Raw genomic sequence first — 19,857 nt, forward strand, 5'->3', positions numbered from 1 at the left:
TAGTAAAATATCATACCATACCTCCTTGTAAACATCCCCCGTGTTAAATTGGACCAAACATCTTGGAAGTGACAAGTATCTCATTATCCTTCTGAATCCATGAGATTTTGTAGGGTTGGGAATGCTTTTTCATGGCAATTAAGTTCTAACTTTTCCACAACTTCCTTTGATACAATAATAACATCAATAATAATATCACAAACCTTTCCTCCACAAGTTGCATTGGTGTGAAATATGTTGTGCCTTCCCAATCTTCTTGTTCCACCACCTTAGGAGTAGATAAAACCTGTTGACCAACAAGATTTTTGCCTTGTACAAGTAACAAGTCAATTTCCTCCTCCTTATCTTCAACATATTCATCATAAATAGGTTCATCAATGTCTTCTTCATGCTCAAGATCTATTTCTAGTAAATTAACTTCACGTTGGGGATAAGAATAAGAAGTATGGCCCAACTCATAACAATTGAAACATCAAAGAATAGATTGTGTAGGATTGCTACCAACACCTTTTGAAGCTCCAAAGTTGATGATTTCCTTCCCTTTTTCATTATGGCTTGAACCCCCCAACAACTCTAGAGGTTGTTCTTCCAAAACTATTGCTTGTTTAGTCTGTTCTTGAAGCTGTTTGGGCCTTAGACAGAAGCTAGGACCTTGGGACTTGACACACCACTCCCTTGGGTCATTAAAGCACGCCAATATAACAAGCCACCCTTTTGCAGCCATTATAACATATTGTCGAGCATCTTCAAGGTTAAATAAGCGAACAACTCCCATCTCATCTCTTATAGATTAGTTCAAGCATATTGTGAGATCATTTGTTCATTGGATTCATTTAACCTACATCCCCTTTTGCTTCAAGGAATGAAATCTCTCATATAACTCCATTGCATAATCAACCAACAAAAATTGTTTCCACATCTTAGCCTTCATATGCTCCCAAGTTTGAATTGTTGGCTTCCCTTAGCGAGCGCATTGCTCCAAAACTCTCTTTCGCCATTAAAGGGCAATACCTTTCAATTTTTAACTTCACAAAAAGAACCTTCTTGTAAGCTTCCACTCAAAGTAATTCTCTAAACTTGCTTCCAATCTAACTATTCCTCAGCATGCACCCTTCCATAAAAGTCAGGAACTTCTAACTTAAATTCCACCACTTGATAAATAGAGTCCATGTGCAAAAAACTGCTCTTTCAGTCTGCCTTGTGCCACAAAATCAGAGGTTATAGCATCTCATCTTCTCAATCGTCAGGTTCTCCCTCTAAACCACCTTTCAATAAGTCAAAAGCGTTGTGATCACGCCCCCAAAGACAAAGCCTAGTGGTCAAGGCAAGTATAGAAAAAGGTTTTCTGCCTTTACATTTGTGGTGTGCGAGTGTTTGAACCTTGGTTGGTGCGATTCCTTAATTTATATCCTCTGCTAGAATCGCGAGATCGAGCAACGAGGGCATCCGTGATGGAGCGTCATCCAAAAATAAAAAAAAACCACCTTCTAGAATCTCCACATGAGTTTATAAACGTTCCTATCACTATAAAGCATGCATAACTTGCAACAAATCTTCAATCATACGTTGCATCGCAGCCAACTCTGTTTCTTAGCCATGATTGCCTCTTCCACGTCCTCTACCACGTTCAATCATGGCTCAAAAGAGAAAATCCTAAGTCAACTATAGGATCATTTCGCTTTGATATCAATTTAATGTAGTATAGGAGGAAGGATTAACAAAACAAGTGCAAAAGTTTGAGCAAAAAAAGTATAAGGTCAATTTGAAAATCTTAAAATTAGAGTTTAAGAAATCCTTAAAAGTTGAAATAAAGTAAAATGGTTATCTGCAAAGTCTTTTAAAAGACTATTTATACTTGTTTGCTAACCCATAATGACATAGGAATCCCAGCCATGATCACAAGCAATAAATCTATCTTTTTTACATGCTAGTGACATGACAGCTTATTAAAATTAATAAATAAAAAAGTATTTAAACCGAATAACTTAAATACTAAGCATAATTAAATGAATAAAAAATAACTAAAAAACTTCTCATGCATCACAATATCCTTTACAATTGTGTGCATTTCCAACAACACAATTATAATTAAATCTAATTGGTTTTTACTGACAAAAGTGCATGTATCTGAGAACATAATACAAATCTTGAGACTAAACCAAGTGTTAGTATGTTTGCAAGATGTTTGTCTATAAGAAAATGTACTCAATTGATGAGGTTGAATGGGTAAAACAAAAACACCACATCAAAGAGCTAAAACTTAAAAATTGTTAATAACAACTATAAGAGCCCAAAAAATCCACAAATAACAAAAGCATTCCATGACCACAAGGAGAACATGTAAATTCCTAATGTCACATGCATTGTGTGAAAGATAATAATAGCTTATCCGTAGTTTAGTTTAACACATCAATTGATGCAAGTCTCAAAAATCATATTTTCATTTAATCGTTCACATTTTAATATGAACTTGTAAAGTTACAACCTCATATAACAAGTGAGCATGCACATGTAATAGATTGTGTCCTAATTAGGAGAATTGTGAATACATATATATCTAAAGTCGAGATGACAATGTAGTCCTCACATAAATGATATCATGACCCCCTCCAAATCTTTATTATAATTATCTAGGATTTTCACTAATTTGTTTTATATGCAAGCAAAAAACATAATGCTCTACAAATTAAGTTTTGTCAAAACCTCTTCATATAACTTGAAATTCGTATTTTTTTTTACAAATTCCATATCATAAATAGATATCAAACTTTTTTCTCATTTTTCCTTCTTTTCATAAAATTTTAAAGAATTTATGAACAAAATCATTTGTTTCATTGCCAAATAGCATCTTTGTGAATAACCAAATCTTACAATGATATAGTTCTCAATACATGTAAGAAACATAAATTTTCACACCATAACAAGAATATTTGGTGTCAACAATATGTCTATAGCTAAGCCTTTCTTAGGCTAATAGCTCGTTAGTACCTTGTTCAAATAATTTGAGATCATCAAAATGAGATTATGTTGCAATTAGGAGTGTTCAAAAAATTCGCTGGACCGCGGTTTCCAGCCAAACCGGCCAGTTTTTTGAATTGGTGGTTCGGTTCGGTTCGGTTTGAAAAACTGCCAAACCGCGCAGTTCGCGATTTGGCAGACCGGCAGTTCAATTTTGAACCGAACCACCTGCATATATATATAATATATAATTTAAAAAAATTAAAAATATAAAATATAAAAAGGACGTCATCGACTATTCCTCCTCTTTCCCCCAAACCCTAACCTGCACCAACCCACCCGCCGCAGTCTTTCTTTTCCCTTGGACCCTCGGATCGTTGATCAGCGCCAACCCACCAGCGGCCCCTGGCCCCCCACGTCATAGGCTCTGGTCACAGCAGACGGAGGATGCACCTCTTGACACCGCCACCTTTGCCTCGCAGCAGCCGTCCCGTCGCCTTCTTCCCCTAGTGTTTTTGATCTTCGATTCGTCGGTTGCTGGTATAGGCACCTCTTGACATCGCCACAGTGTTGCCTCGCAGCAGTCCGAGCCCGTCATCTTCTTCCCCTAGCGTTTTCGATCGATTCGTCGGTTGTTGGTATACCTTCACGACTCTATCTCTCACAACTGTTTCTATTGTTTTATTATATAGATTTTTAGTCACAAAATACTTGTGACTTGTGAGGAACAACTTTTAGCGAGACTTGTATTTTCTCTCTCCCACCCGTTTTATTGCTTTCCTTACTTCTTGACCATTTATGATAATGCACAATCATGCTTAGCTTTAAACTGGTATGATCTTCAAGTTGATGATCATGATACAGTGCTTTTGAATTTACCTAGTTTATATCGATCTTTTTTCAATTTTGTTTGATTGTTCTGTTTTGTACATTAGTTCTTGTTAGTCGTTAGGATGTGTTTTTGCTATATTTTTTGTTGTAACCTATTTAGGTTTTTTTGGTTTAGGGTTTAGGGAGATGCCGAGACCTCTTCTAGTCTATTTCACCTTCGAATCGAACCGAACTAAACCAGCCCAGACCGGACTGAACCGGACCAAATACAAAAATTGTCAAACCGCGAAAACCAAACCGAACCGAACAGCATTTTGTGGTTCAGTTCGGTTCGATTTTCCGCACCAAATCAAACCGCTCGGTTTGATTTGGTAGAAAACCGAGTCTGCGGTTCAGTGCTTTAAATTGGCTAAAAATCAATCAAATCGAACCGCGCCTAGTTGCAATTGAAGCAAATAATGATATATCCTCAAACAACCTAAAGTCATGAACATTAAGGGTCATTGATACAATCAAATCAGGTTGAATAAACATGCAACAGTTCATTTGAAATACTGTGATTTTCATTTGACTCAATGAGTCACCCACTCAAATTAGTCTCATAACCAAGATTAAAATTACCATTTAAAATATATATATTATATACTTGTAGCGTATTACATTTGGATTGGTTGAAAAATGTATCCATAAAATTAGCAAAATAAACGTGACAGGTTAAGGACTAATTTTATAACTTTTAGAGCTTAAGGTCCAATTTATAATTTTAAAAATTTGAGAGTCAATTTATAATTTTTGAAACTTAAGACATTCCATAATTTTATAAACTTAAAGGGTCAATTCATAATTTTGTAAACTCAAGGCCCTACTTAAATTCAAAACCAAGCCCAAAACTGAGTTCACATTAATGTTTTCAAAATCATACCGGACCTATTAGTCTGACCAAAAAAGATGGAATTTAGGATCTTATTGACAATGAGTCATGAAGCAAGTTTACAATATCGCGTATTCAACAGGCCTAATGAGGGTATACCTAATCTAAGTTCAGTTCACCAGAAACGAAGTAGACAGAAAATTTAAATAACTTCCAACACCATTGACAAAGTTGGGAGCCCAAAAGAGAAAAGAAAAACCCATAGTACACGAATGTTTGATCTCTTTATTGAAATTCTGCAATCTCAAATACTCGAGCAGTTCCATCAAGTGAAACTGAAACCAGGAATTCTCCGCTAGCAGACACAGCCAGTGACTGGATGGCATCAGAGTGACCGCTGAAGGTTCTCACGCACTCTCCGGATAAACAGTCCCACAGTCGTACCTTCCCATCAACACAACCTGTAGCCAAGAACCGAGATGCTCCGAGCCATGACAAGCAAGTAACACCATCCTGGCCCCCCAAAAAACACATACCCCAAATGTTACCAATTGATGGAAACTGAGTGATCATATTATATGGACAATATACTTCCCAAAAACAAAAATCATATCCAGGTTTAGAGGGAAAGTCTCTAAAGAGAAGGCAAACAAAATAGAAATCTAGCAGACCTCATGAATGCATGTGCAACGCGGCAATGAATGCTGCAGGTCCCAAACAATGAGCTTTTTATCCATGCTTCCGGTTGCAGCCCAAGGGGAGCTGCCATGTAAATTTTTCAGTCATGCAAGTTCATGTTAGGAACACCATGATTACTAGAAACTTAAACAAAATGTAAAGGAAACAAAAGAAAGTCAAAGAGCTTTCTTGGTTTCCTTTGGAGGCTTTCAATCGTTCAGCTAAATGAGATAATGGCAAAGAAGCAACTGACATTCATCGTGCTTATATTAATCCAAAATAATAATAATAAATATATCCTATTTGGTATAAAGATTGTCGTTTAAATTGGCATTCATGACATTAACCAAGAAACTAAGTTAGGATATTCACTCCTAATCTAAAAATAAAGAGACAAGAGTTTTTATAATTCAGGTCAAATATAGCATATACTTGCACTGAAAATCAATGATTCAATATCAAGCAAACACCGGATAAAAGTTAAATAACCATTCCATGCAAATTGATGGCTGATGTGGACTAGATACATAAATATTTATAAATTAAGCTCTGAACCAGTTAAATTATCAATGACATTAAGATACAGGTTGATGCTCTTTAGGTGAAGCTTTCTAGACTTTGAATCGTCGAGTCTACCAATTTCATTATTGTTTCAGATTGGTTATTCCATCAAAATAATCACCAATCAACAGAACAAAGCAATTTAATGTGTCATTTTCAATTAGCAGCCCACCTACATTTGATATGAAGATGGGTCCTAATTCAATGCAACTGGTTGAACAAGCAATATGAAAGGAACAAGCCAGCATCCTCTAAAATGCTAATCTATATTTTCATCTCTCTAATACAAGTCTAGACACCACTGAATTTGGGTTCCTTTCTTTTATCTAAATATTGCATCATCAGCTCCAAACATGGAAACAAACTTGTATGTCCAAACCTCCCAAACCACAACATTGCAAGTTGCCTTCACTAGGTTGCCCTTTGTATGAAATTTTGACACCACTCATAATACTTCAAATCTAATTGAAAACTCAGACAAGGGCAGGAACCAGCAAAAAATCGTTGAAAGATTCCAAAAAAAATTTTCATCCCACATATGAGATTTCAGTTGTTAATGAAGATGATGAAAACAGACGCCTAATACATGGGATGAATTTTTATCAAAAGATCAGACAACTATTGGCATAAACCTGTTTTCACCTGTTCTGTCATTAATTTGGAACTTGCAGAGAAATAAACTTCAATGCAAAATAGAATGTGCATGAGAAAAAACAAATCAACTATGTGCAAAAACAGTATCTGCATATAAAAAAAGAAGAAGAAGAAGAACTATTTTGCTTAAGAAACGGATGAAAGATATAAATATCTAAAATCTACCTTATTGCAAGCCCGACACATTCTATGGAGTCTGAGTGAGCATTCAGAGAACTAACTACCTGTGGATGTAAAGCCAAGTTCTTAATTACCACAAAGTTATATAAATGAATATATACAAGATGTATATCACAAGATGCATGTAAATTAGAAGCATATGCAATAGGCATCCTTTTTCTCAATCACAAATTACAAACAGAACTAGCAGGTAGAAGTTGATTGCATATATGCAGAAGCACTTCAATTTCACATTCATAAGAACAAGTTCATAAAACAGTAATAAGATTGGGGGCAGCATATCTCAAAACTCACACTTTGTCCAAGTTATCATGCCCCTGCTTGTCATAAAACAGAGACTGAATACAGAGAAATGGAAATTTTGAAGATTAGGGATAAAAATTAGATAAAGATATAACAAAGGTCGGGCATGCACTGGTATACCTCTTCCAGAACCATCTAGTACAAGAAACTGGCAGAAGCGAACAACCTTTAGTCGTGGATTCTTATTGCCAGGTGTAGAAAACAAGGCACCAGTGTACACAAATATCACAGCGATGGGACCAAAAACCATAGAGAGATCTTACTTCTAAAAATGAGCAGCAAGAATTTATGCAACACGCCTAAAATAGGACACGTGGAATGAAAAGCCCTAAGATGACAGATGATGAATTCGTCTTAATCCTAGACATGATATAATGGTACAAAAAGTAGTCATTTACTGTGAAAGACAGCTTCGGTTGTGTTGCCTAAATAAAATATGCAAATCATGATGATGATAAAATAAAAGACCCAATGGACTCTGTAACAAGGATGCACACCTTTCCAGTTATTATATTCACAATGTGAACTGAACTGTCCTTAGAACCAGTAAGAGCAAGAGTTGAATCAGATGTTATAGTTAAGCATGTCAAGCCTCCAGTGTGATATGGATGACCTACAGAAAATAGAATGTCATTCTTCAATAAGTGTAGCAAATCCAAAAATCAAATATCACCAGCCCTTCATTCCAACACACCAACATATCTATGACACAATCTATTTTGAGCATGAAAAAAAAGACATGATCACCAATGATTGGCACTGACCAGGCCACATTGTATATTTTGCCTGCCAATAGATAATGGATTTAGCTGTTGGTATTGAGAAGGAGACAAAGCCTGTTTTCCCCATCAAACACTTGTTATTATGATCCTTTCAAATCTTGGCAGACAGATGTGCTGTACTTTTAACCATAACTGTATGTTAATTGAACTTAGCATGGTAAAATTGCTCCTTTGCAATTTGAAGGTCACATATTCAAGTTGTGAAAACAAGCTCTTTGCAAATTAAGGGCAAGATTTGAGTACAAAAAACTACTCACTCCAGATCCTCGCAAAGTGATGAACCTCATACATTGGGGACACATTTAGAGGGGGCAAGCCTCAATAGCAACAATAAAGTTACTCCTATTACCGGAAGTTCACAGGTTCGAGTTATAGAAATAGTAGCCTTTTAGAAAAGTAAAGAGTAAAGCTACATACAAAAACAACACCCCTTCGACCCTCACAACGCAAGGAGCCTCCTGCACTGAGGGCTTCCTTCTTTAAATTAACATGAAAAGTTAAGGGCCTGATTGATTTTTCTATCAGTTTTCATGCGTCTGTTTTCATTTTCTATTAAAAGATGGAAAGTAAACATTGCATTTGATAAATCTATTGTCTAAACTTCTGAAGATAAAAACTGAAAATTATGTTTCATAAAAAATATTTTGTGTATTTCATTGAATTGTTAAATATATATATATAAAAAAAATTATTTTATCTTGATAAAAATACACATCCTCTACAAAATATTGTTGGTTGGTCCGTCGTTGAAGGTTGGGCTGATGAAAGAGGTGTGACTGATTGGTCACCTAAGTTAGGTCGATGAAAAGATAGCCAGCCGATTGAATGGAAACAAAAATAGGAATATAGAAATAACATTTTGGTGTTCTCATTTCGTTCAAAAAAGAATATGAAATTTTTGTTCATTGTTTTGAAAATGAAAACAATGCACCAAACACAGGTTTTTTTTTTTTTTTTTCCAAAAAGTAGAAATGAAAATAGAAAAACTAAGAACGACAATAAAATCAAACAGGCCCTAAAATACCATTGCCTAACACAAACAGAACAAATCTTTTGAAGGATCCTGTCACGCGACGGATTGTGTAACCAGCCATGAACCCCAAGCCAAGACTTAAAGTTCATGAAACCTAAAATCCTTCAATAATGTTCATACCTCTAACCACATGGATGTTTTCTCCACTTCTTGGGTTCCATATTCTCAAAGTTGCATCATCAGAACCAGTACAGATTGTTTTACCTAAAGAAACCAGGGGATCAAAAATAGAAGGACAAATGAGATGTAGTTCTTGAAAGGGCATATCGTATGATTTTGTTTTCTTGTCATTAGGAGGAGAATCATACCATCAGGGGTGAAATCACCACAGGTCACACTACTACCATGACCAGAAAACATACTAAGAAATGCATTTTTATCAGCATTCCACAACCAAACAGTGGAATCCTCTGAACCAGCCAGAACTAAATGTCCCCTTGGATGCCACCTGACCCACTGTACAGGCACATAGTTCTTACTCAGTCATCAGACATTAACTGTGTTAGAAAACCATAAAAGTAGAATTAAAATCTTACTTCAATGCCCCCTCCAGGACCTTCAAGCACACACTTGAGACTCTGGGAATTTATGTCCCAAATCTGAACAAGTCCATCAAAGCCACTAGATGCAAGCAGCTGTCCATCTGTACTAAAGGCTAAGCTAGACACAGAATCTTTATGGCCTGACAGATTAAGAATTGAATAGTTAACTTCAGCTAAAGCCTAATGATCAAGTGATAGATATGTTATGATGACTAAAATACAGCAAAAAGTTAGTTTATATAGAAAGTTTAGTTTGTTGAAGAAAATCAGGAAATGTTGGATGTCCAATTATGTAGAGTGAACCCATACCTTGCAGCTCAAAAGCCCAATCTCCTTGTCCAACCCTCCAAAGAAATCCTTTGTCATCTCCACCCCCCGTTGCCACTAACACACCATCAGTTGGACTGCATGCAAGTGCATACAGCTCACCTGTGCTCAAAGGAAAGTAAAAGATAAGTCAACTTAGAACCTCAGTATTATAATACATCTCTTGCTTATCCATATTTACAATGGATTTGAAACCCATCTAAAGAAGTGGGTGATTCACAAACACCAAATAATAGAAGCACAATGTTTCCAGACTGAGCCAACTGAAAAAGACATGATTCACAAAGGCCAACTAATAGAGCACAGAATATCCAACCTCATTACGGCAAAAAATGCCATAGCAGGTAGATAAAGAGCACAATCAACAAAGACACAGTTAGGCCCCATAGCTATCTAAACAGGAACTGTTGTATTCACATCAAAAGAATCATAACTTTGGAATGCTGACTGCTCATTTGACCACCTTAATAAACACCTCATCTCCAATATATAAATTGCTATAAGAAAGGTTCACTCCAGAATTATATAACACACTGAAAACAGAAAAACTTACTCTAGTTATCTTATGCCTATTGGATGAGAATAAAAGAGGGAGAGAAGGGACTATCTTAAGACAATTGCTGTGATATAATCCTTGCTGGTTACAAATTTCAGGTATATAAAGAGAAAACTCATTGCGTCTCCCATAATTTCCATGACCAAGCTTATTGAATAAATGTACTTTCAGTAGTTACAGCATTCAGTCAAATCTCTGCAAAACCCTCAAAACCAAGAATAATAAAGCATTTAGTTCTCAACCCGGTCCACAAAAGTGGGAGGTGGGAAATTCTGGCACCATGGGAAATGGCATTTAAAAGGTACAGGCTCAGGCTCCCGAAATACCAACGGTAATATATGATAGCTTGGACACTTCAAAAATGACTTCTCACCCACCTTTCCCAAAGTGTGCTTAACTCCCATTCTTCAGTTACAGCAACTTTCCTTCCTTTAAGTTATCAAATAACATCCAATATATGGTTTCATGTTAATAAAATAATCACTTACAAGCTTTACCATAATCTAGCAAAACAAAAAAGGGCAAATTGCTCCAAGTCAAAGAGTCAAGGAGCTAGAGCATAAAAAAACAAGAATCTGGTAACTTACCAGTATGACCAGTGAATATGTGCATGGAATCGTCAGCTTCCTCTGAAACCACACAACAGAAGCACACCACATCAACCAAAAACCAATCAATCAATAAGATGAAAAGAGAAATAAGGTAATATAAAACAACATAAGTAGATGCTCTACTTTCGAGCAATTCACTAACGGAAAATAAAATCCAGTGGAAAAATGAATGAATCGATCATCAGAAGGGGAAAATAAGAGGTACCAATAGGATCAGCATCAGATCCTCCTGCTTCGTCATCGGCGTCAGGAAGATCTACAGCCAGTAGAAAAGTGAGCGAGAGAAAAATTATGCTATACCGCAATGGATATGCATAAACAGACAGCTTCATGTTGATGTATGTAAATATGCAGAAACGTAGCGAGACCTTCCTCGTCGACGTCGATTTCTTCCATAACATCGCTTTCGTCCAGAAAAACCTCGCCTTGGTCGTCTTCCTCGCTCGGATGAGAGTCAGCCATCGCCGTTCCCAATTCGCTGGATCAGCGGTGGCTCTTGGAAGCGAAATCTGCCGACTTTTGAGAGAAATTTGGGGTTTTTGCAGGGTTTCACTTTCTCTCTTTCTAGGGAAATTTGCAAAAATAGGACGGCCGATAAACAACTTTGCAAAAATAGAACTCTTAATTTTTTTTTTGATAAAATTAAGACTTTTTAGAGTTGAATTGACTAAAATATCTCCGATTTAAATCAGCCTATGATCTCCTTCGTCTTCTTCTTTTTCAATAGATCTTTTTTCTTCTCTCTCTATTACTCTATATATATAAAGTACATATATATATATCCATCTATCATTTTTTTTCTTTTATCATTCTCTGTAAACTAAATATATGTGTATATATTATTTATAATTCAAGAGACGTGGGTCTCTCTCATTCTCTCTCCATTATGTATCATATATTATACATATACTGTGTGTATTTGTGTTGATGGGAGAGGAAAAAAGACAAATGGCGGTCATGTACAAGAAAATGAGAAAAACGATTGCAGTAGGGCCATGGCATCGTTGATTGCGGTCGTGACTGATATATTCACTACGACTGTTTTAGTTTCTTGTTGTGATCATGACAGATATTTTTAACATATAAGTGTTAAGGATATATGTTAAGGATATCGATAATAGATACCGATATCGGTAACGGATATCGGTTAACAGATATCGATAACTGATATCCGTTACCGATATCGGTATCTGTTAATCGATATCCTTAACAGATATTTTTAACAAATATCAGATATTCTTAAATTACCTGCAATGACTTTGAAGGTGAAGACCAACAAAGAAGCAGCAACCTTAGATGCTTAAAACAGAGGACGAACGAGAGAGATGTTCTGATCGGTGGGGCGATTGGGGATGTGCGTGCGAGAGAAAGAAGATGAAGGGGATTGTAAGCTTATTTAAATCGGGAGCATTTTAGTCCATTCAATTTTTAAAAGTTCTAATTTTGCATAAAAAAATTAAGAGTCCTTATTTTTAGAAAGTTCTTCGCCGGCAATCCTATTTTTGCAAATTTCCCCTCTTTCTATGTGAACGAAAGCAATGCCAGGAAAGGGTAATTATTCTACTTGTCTCTGTGAATAATAAGATCTTATCCTAGTTGGTTTCAGAGTAAGTTTTTTTTTTTTTTCATTTTTATAATATTTAGTTGTTTAATTCTTTAAATAGTATTTATAAAATAAGATATAAATTAAAAAAATTAAGAAATAAAAAGTATTTGAGATAAAAATATTTTTATTATATTTGTAAAATTTATCTAGTTATCTTTGAAAAAGAAATTATGGGACTTTTTATCTAAATTTTTTTCAAGTAAATTTATCTTAATTTTTATAAATAAAAAAATGATGCATATGTTCTTTAATACATTTTAAAGAATTTAATAAATAATTTAATAAAAATATTAAAATACTTATCAATTTTATTTTGACCATTTCATATCTTAATTTGAAAAGTATTCAAACTTTATCTATATATAATTATATTTTAATTATTTTAAAACGTTACATAATTCTTTAGTTGGTGCCATTTATATGTCCTTAGTTATTTAAATTTGTATATCCTCAATTTGTAAAACCTATATCAAGGCAAACAACATTCGCACGTAGAAGAGAGAGAGAGTGAGTGAGGGATACACATGGCAATGGACAATCATCCTAATGCTTTGGGTACATACCAAAATAAAAGAAAAAAATATATGGTGGGGGAATAAGTGTAAATGTGTAATGGTTCTTGGCTTGCTAATAATTTTAAATAATGTATATTTAATTTTACTTAAACTTATATATAACCATATATTTTCTATTTAATATATTTAAAAAAAAGTCAAAAAATACAAAAATACATTCTATTGTCTTGTGTTGTGAAATACATATTTAATGAATATTTATCCGCTTAGTGATTAACTTAAATAGTTTTTGAATAAATGCGGCGGCGACAACAAGCAAATGCAGCAACAGGAGACAAACAGTTGGTGAGAGCTTCGACACTGATAAGATTTGTGTATTTGATTTTGTGGAGTTATTTATTAATTTATATATTTGACGAGTGATATTGTGTTTTTGTGTATTTAATTATTATTGATTTATGTATTTGATTATTAATTTGTGTATTTATATATTTGACTATTTTATATATTTTATTATTGATTTATGTATTTGAAGAAAAATCCAAAAATTTAAGCATGATGATTCTTTTTTCTAATAGGCAAGAATGACAATAAATTAGGAAAAACCCTAAATGACAATAAATTTGTGTATTTAGACTGTGATTTGAAGTAACAAAGGATTTAATTAAAAAATAATATATGCATGCAAAAACCCTCCTAGTATATCTGGGATGAGATAATAAAAAGCACAAAGAATTAGTCTTTGAAATAATAGTCATTGGATTAATAAATTGGTAACAAATTGATTTGTGTATTTGATTATTGATTTTATATATTTGATTATTGATTTGTGTTTTATTTGATCTATCTTTGATAAATTTGATTTATGTTTATTTGATCTGTTTTTGTTGCTCATTGTGTTATTTGTTATTTGAGATTTTTTTTTTATTATTATTTGTTGTCTGATTTGTGTTTTGTCTGCTCTTTGTGTTTTTTTCTAATTTATGTTGTTTTATCATATATGGGCTATTGGTGTATTATTTTTGTGTTTAATTTGAATTGGATTTGAGTATTGATTTAGCATATGTGAGCTATTGGTGTATTATTTTTGTATTTAATTTGAATTGGGATTGAGTATTGATTTAATTAAATTTGTTCTTTTTTTTGTGATTTTGGTTTTTATAATGAATAAGAGTGTTGATTCAATCTCTCTTTATAGTTCTTGTTATGATTTTTTATGTAAGTTGACCAATTGCCTGTTGTTTGCCATGAAATGGGATAAAACTAAATATTATTACACAATTTTGCTCAACAATGATTAGAATATTTAAGATGAATATGCAAATGTGACGGTCACTCTATCACAACTTGATTCATCCCAAATCAACACTCAAAGAAAGATACAAATAAAAAGTTTCTCAATCCAAAAGGATTTTAGACTCGTTTCAACATGGTTGATTAATACAGATGCTATACACAATAACAATCAAATGAAAAAAAGGTATAGAAAAAAGGTTCATGCCTATTTCCATTAATATAAAGGGTTCGAATCAGATCGAACTTCCAATTGGTTGATGCATCGTTGGTCTACAATCTAACTTACAGTAAAAAAAATTTAATGATACTATAGCCAAATAGATAGCAAAAATCAAAGTGGAGCAACAAAAAGAGATAAGGCAAATTCATTCGGTATCTTTTTATTGCTAATTGTTAATATCATGTTAATAGTAATTGTTATTGACGTTATTTTAACTTATTAAATTTCTCAAGCAATAAAAATGTATAAAAGCCTACAAAAGTTTGCCTTCACATTTCTACATTACTAGGATAAGTTGCAACACGCACCGAAATATTACTCTGCTTCATTGAAGAAAAAATTCAAACTTTCTCAAAATGTAAGTCCAGCAATATTATCACCATCTACTCCAAATTTAATAAACCTATCTGATATTGATGTTCGAAGCAACGAACCTTTATTGAAACAACTAATGGAAAGAGAAGATGCAAACGAACATGGAAGAAAAGATAAATCCAATGTAACATAAGCTTCTATTGGGAAAATAAAAAACATGTTGAGAAAAATGACTAAAAAGATAATACAGCCCAAAATAATATTAATTAAACAAACAAATGAGATGTTAAGATTGGAGAGAGATAAGGCAAAATTAGTTAAGAAAAAGGCAGAATGAGCTAAGGAGAAGGTAGAACTAGAAAGAAGAATGGAAGAGTAAGAACAAATACTTTATGAAGAAAAAATTATTGAAATTGATACAAGTAATATGGATGAACTTCAAATTAAATATTACAAATCTCTCAAAGTCAAAATTATTAAGAAAAGGAAAAATGCAAGGTTTCCATATTTCTAAATGGATAAACTTCAAGCTTGCTTCTGCTTGGTTTGTGATTTTTGGAAAAAGTAACTTGTAAGTATTTTGAATATCAAGTGCTAAACAACAATGGGTTTAACTAGTTTTTGGAGTTATAGAGGGAAGATAGGTTTTTCTTTTTCCTGAAGTTATTAATGTATAAAGTTAGGATTAAGCAAATTTGATAAGCAGCTAACTTGATATTTATATATCTTTTCTTTTATCACTTGTTTTTTTTTTTTTCTCTCTCGCTTGATCTAGTTTTAATTCAATTGTTATTGTGTTTAGTATTGATGGCTATTTCTCATGAGCATTGACTTGGGACTGACTATTTTTGTCTAATATAATAGAAAACAAGTACATTAATTTATTTCAATTCAGTTACTTATTATATAGTTCCTCACAAGTGCTCCACAAGATTATTTTGGAGTTAAATATAAGTTTGTTTGTCTTGAATTTGATAATGAACCTATATAAACTCCACAATTTCATTTGTACGATTGTGACACAATTCAATTGTTGGAGTGCCAACAACTGTATCATAATTGAAACCCATATTTTTTGAATTATATCACATTTATCTTCAGCTATTATATTGTGCAATATTATATAGGTCGTCACTATATCTTTGAGTGTTTCAATGTGCCAAAAGTGTGACGGTCCACATAATATTACAAATTGTGATTATAGGACTCCAAATGCTCGTTCGATATCTTTTCTTAGTAGACTCTTGTTGTGCAATAATTTTTTTTTTATTATTCTCTTAAAGAGATGAAATGGTTTTGACAAAAGTAGGTCACGAGAGATATATACCATCAGCAAGATAATATCTCATGGTATATTCATGTACATTGATAGTGTATTTTACTTCAAGACCATGGCCTTTTGCCAATTCTAATAATACATGGGATCTATCTAACACATTAATGTCATTTAGTGATCTTAATAATCCAAAAAAAAAAAGTGCCATATTCACATATCATAGGAAGCTATTACTTCCAAAATAATTGTTGGTTTACTGGCATAAGTTGTAAACATTCCATACCATGCAGTTGAGTAATTTCTCCATTTCCAATACATACAATCAATGTTGTCCAATATTCCTAGAAACACACACTACTCAGTCATTGTTGTCAACCTTGCAATATCAATACTATTTAGCCGTTTCAAATATTGCTCACAGAATAATTCAATTACTACTTTCACGAACTTATTCAAACTCCCTATTTTTGTATTTTTGTCAATCTTAATGTATTCATCCACAACATTTGTAGGTGATCCATATACAAGCATTCTTAATGCAGTTGCAATTTTTTGGAGTAATAATAATCCAAGAATTCCTACAACATCAAATATTTGAACAAAGTATTGATCATGTGATTCAATTGTTGCTTGAATTCGTAGAAATAATGGTCAACATATATAAAACTTTCTACAAAATAATTGTGGTGGGTATGTAGGGGAATCTACAAAATAATCACGATAAAACCTCTCATAACCTTCAACTCAATTACAATTGATGAAACGGTGGTTCATCACAAATTCACTTTGACATGATACAAAGTCATAATTTGTAGATTGAAAATAGTGTTCAATTAAAATTGTAGCAATAGCCTCTTCTTCTTCATTGTTTTCAAGTTGTTCATAGATCATTCAGAATGTTGTTGGACATGGTGGCTAGAGATTATTGAAGATTGGTGATGAGAATATAGAAATTGGTGTTATAGATTAGTGGGTTTTAATTTTTTTTTTATCAAATGTATTATTTATTTATAGTTGGTTGGAATATGGATATTGGAAAATGACTGTTGGAATTTGGTTGTTAAAATTTTAACTTTATCATTATAGAATTATTTCAAAATATTTTGTTAAATAATTTTATTTAAAAATATTAGTAAATTGATTTTAAAAATATATTAAATAATATTAAAATATAATACAATAATATTTATTATTAAATTATAAAAATAAATATTAAAATTTTATAATAGTGAAAATTATAAGGTAAACAAAAATAAAATTAAAGTTTGTTACTAAATAAATGAAATAGAAAGTCAAATAAAGAGTAGGACAAAAAATGTGATCGGAGTAAGTATAATTTTTTACTTAAAAAAATAAATAAAAAGTAAATTTTTTATAATACAATAAGAAGCAAAATGAAGGGTATAGTCGAAGATACCCTAAAAACTACATAAAAGGTCTATCTGATAAAAGCAGTTTAATATTAAATATGCCTTTCGATTGTTAATTTTGTGTTTTTAATAATAATATTTTATAAATGTTATTTTTTATTTTAATTATTTTATTATTCTTAATTACATTATATTGTCAGGCTTTTGAATTATTAAATTTTAATAATAAATAAAAAATATGATTATAATTTTTTTAAAAATTTTTATAGTTAGACTCGTCCGTTTTCTTTCTTGCCCAAAAAACAAATAGCAGCCCGCATGGGCAGCTAAGTTGGTCAAGAAGGGAGTACAAAGTGTCTTTCGTGGTGAATTTTGGATCAAAATTGATGATGGAGTCTCGTAAGCGGTAGTGTGGGGTACCTCTCTCCAAAGTGAGGGGGGTTCCTTGTACGCGGTGAACTAGGGTCTACCCACTACGTCCGACTGAATCACCATAATTAACTTCCCTCACGTTCTATCGGGTCGAATATAGAGGACACCCGGGTGAGCGATTTGTCTCTTGGACAAAAAATCAAATAGCGGTTCTGTTTGAGAACATTCGTACTCGTAACTTAAATCCCAGTACTACCCCTTTCTTGGAAGATTGCAAATTTCTGAAAGCAAGGACACTTTGGTAATAAGGGGACATAGTTGCACCTCGAATGTCCATCACACACGTGTCAATCTGTTATCGATAGCAGATAAGAGGCCTATCACATCCGCAATTTACAAGATAATCAATGTCATCTCCGCCGTTGATCACTTCATCGTTGAGAATCCGAACCGTCAATTCTCAGCAAAATCAACATTTGCCCCAATCATCAACAAAGGCACTGTCTCTTCTCGGTTTCCTCTCCCTCTCTCTCTCACCGGGAAAAATGGCCGCGCTGCAACAATCGCCGATCACATTCCAGTCCAGAGTGCCGCCGGCAACTCGGGCCACCGCCAAGCTCCAGGCTCGCAAGCCTCTGAACCTCTCGTTCTCCGGCGGCTTCTCCTCCCTCAAAATCCCCAAATTCGCTGTCAAAAAGTTCCGCCGCGGCGGCGCCAGGATGGCGGATACCGCCTCACGAAGTTACGCCTCGGCGCTCGCGGATGTCGCGAAGTCGAACGGAACGCTGGAGACGACCTCGGCGGACATGGAGAAGGTGGATGAGATCTTCTCCGAACAGGTGTACGAATTCTTCCTAAACCCTACCGTCGACATCGAGAAGAAACGGAAGGTGATCGACGAGATCGCGACGGAGTCTAGCCTGCAGCCCCACACGGCGAACTTCCTGAACATCCTGATCGACATGAAGCGGATCGAGCTGGTGAAGGAGATCGTGAAGGAGTTCGAGGTGGTGTACAACAAGCTGACGGACACGGAGCTGGCGGTCGTGAGCTCGGTGGTGAAGTTGGAGTCGCAGCACCTGGCGCAGATCGCCAAGGGCGTGCAGAGACTGACGGGAGCGAAGAACGTGAGGATCAAGACGGTTATTGACCCGTCGCTGGTGGCCGGATTCACCATCAGGTACGGCAGCTCTGGCTCCAAGCTCATCGATTTCAGCGTCAAGAAGCAGCTCGAAGACATTACCGCTCAGCTCGACATTGGAGAAATTCAACTCGCCGCATGAATTACATAAATTTTGTTTTTTTTTTTAAATTTTGGGGTTTGTTGTATTTGTGTTGATTGATTCACGTCTTGCACCTTTTTTTGTTTCGCTTGTTCTAAATTGTAATTTGGAAACGTTCATTCTCAATGAATATCGTTACATTAGCGAGATTAATAGTAAAATCGTTCCGAAAATTATCTTAAGGTCGCGTTCATTGTTATGCATCTCAGGAAATGAGATGTGATTATCGATGACCCCCATCGCATTTATTTATTTAAAATTAAAATATTATAAAAAGTTAGTATTTTGAATTTTATATTTTATAATAAATTAGCTATTACATTTTAATTTTTATATAAACTTTAAATTTTGTTAATTTTTTTAATTCTTATTGATATTCAATTTTACGAATAATGTTGATTCTAATGGTTTCACACATATCACTTCGAGATATCAATGAGCTAGACAATCAGAATACCTTAGTAACGAGATAGTGTATCCTCACAACCATTTCTGATAAGACAAACCACATTTAATTCCCATTATATTGGCCAAACATTAGGTATGTGACAAATTGCAAGTATATGATTAAGCATTATATTAGGTATGTGATAAATTACACATCAAAAACTAATATATTAATATAAAGTGTCAAATTTGGTCTATGCATTTTGATTTATGATTTAAATTATTATTTTTTATTTTTAACAGGCCAATTAAACCTGTATAGTTTTGAAG

The 19,857-nt window shown here is 33.9% G+C and overlaps 2 protein-coding genes across 2 annotated transcripts; one reads left to right on the forward strand and one right to left on the reverse strand.

Moving 5' to 3' along the window:
* Positions 1-4,725: 4,725 nt before the first annotated feature.
* Positions 4,726-11,474, reverse strand: LOC127800326 (uncharacterized). Its single transcript, XM_052334875.1, has 11 exons — positions 11,256-11,474; positions 11,093-11,143; positions 10,864-10,905; positions 9,703-9,822; positions 9,388-9,533; positions 9,160-9,307; positions 8,972-9,055; positions 7,534-7,649; positions 6,719-6,777; positions 5,332-5,422; positions 4,726-5,173 (listed from the first exon to the last, which is right to left on the reverse strand). The coding sequence occupies exons 1-11, from the start codon at positions 11,347-11,349 to the stop codon at positions 4,946-4,948; spliced, it is 1,179 nt and encodes a 392-aa protein (XP_052190835.1). The 5' UTR covers positions 11,350-11,474; the 3' UTR covers positions 4,726-4,945.
* A 6,864-nt stretch (positions 11,475-18,338) lies between these two features.
* Positions 18,339-19,322, forward strand: LOC127798777 (ATP synthase delta chain, chloroplastic). Its single transcript, XM_052332379.1, has one exon. The coding sequence runs from the start codon at positions 18,403-18,405 to the stop codon at positions 19,138-19,140; it is 738 nt and encodes a 245-aa protein (XP_052188339.1). The 5' UTR covers positions 18,339-18,402; the 3' UTR covers positions 19,141-19,322.
* Positions 19,323-19,857: the final 535 nt, after the last annotated feature.

Source organism: Diospyros lotus, chromosome 4 (genome assembly GCF_014633365.1).
Source record: "Diospyros lotus cultivar Yz01 chromosome 4, ASM1463336v1, whole genome shotgun sequence".
Classification (NCBI taxonomy): Eukaryota; Viridiplantae; Streptophyta; class Magnoliopsida; order Ericales; family Ebenaceae; genus Diospyros; species Diospyros lotus.

Coding starts and splice junctions, on each gene's coding strand:
- LOC127800326 (XM_052334875.1), bottom strand. CDS start 11,349: ATGGCTGACTCTCATCCGAGCGAGGAAGACGACCAAGGCGAGGTTTTT. Junction 7,650..8,971: donor AAACATCCATGTGGTTAGAG/GTATGAACATTA, acceptor TATTTTCTGTAG/GTCATCCATATCACACTGGA. Junction 5,423..6,718: donor TGTGTCGGGCTTGCAATAAG/GTAGATTTTAGA, acceptor TTTACATGGCAG/CTCCCCTTGGGCTGCAACCG.
- LOC127798777 (XM_052332379.1), top strand. CDS start 18,403: ATGGCCGCGCTGCAACAATCGCCGATCACATTCCAGTCCAGAGTGCCG.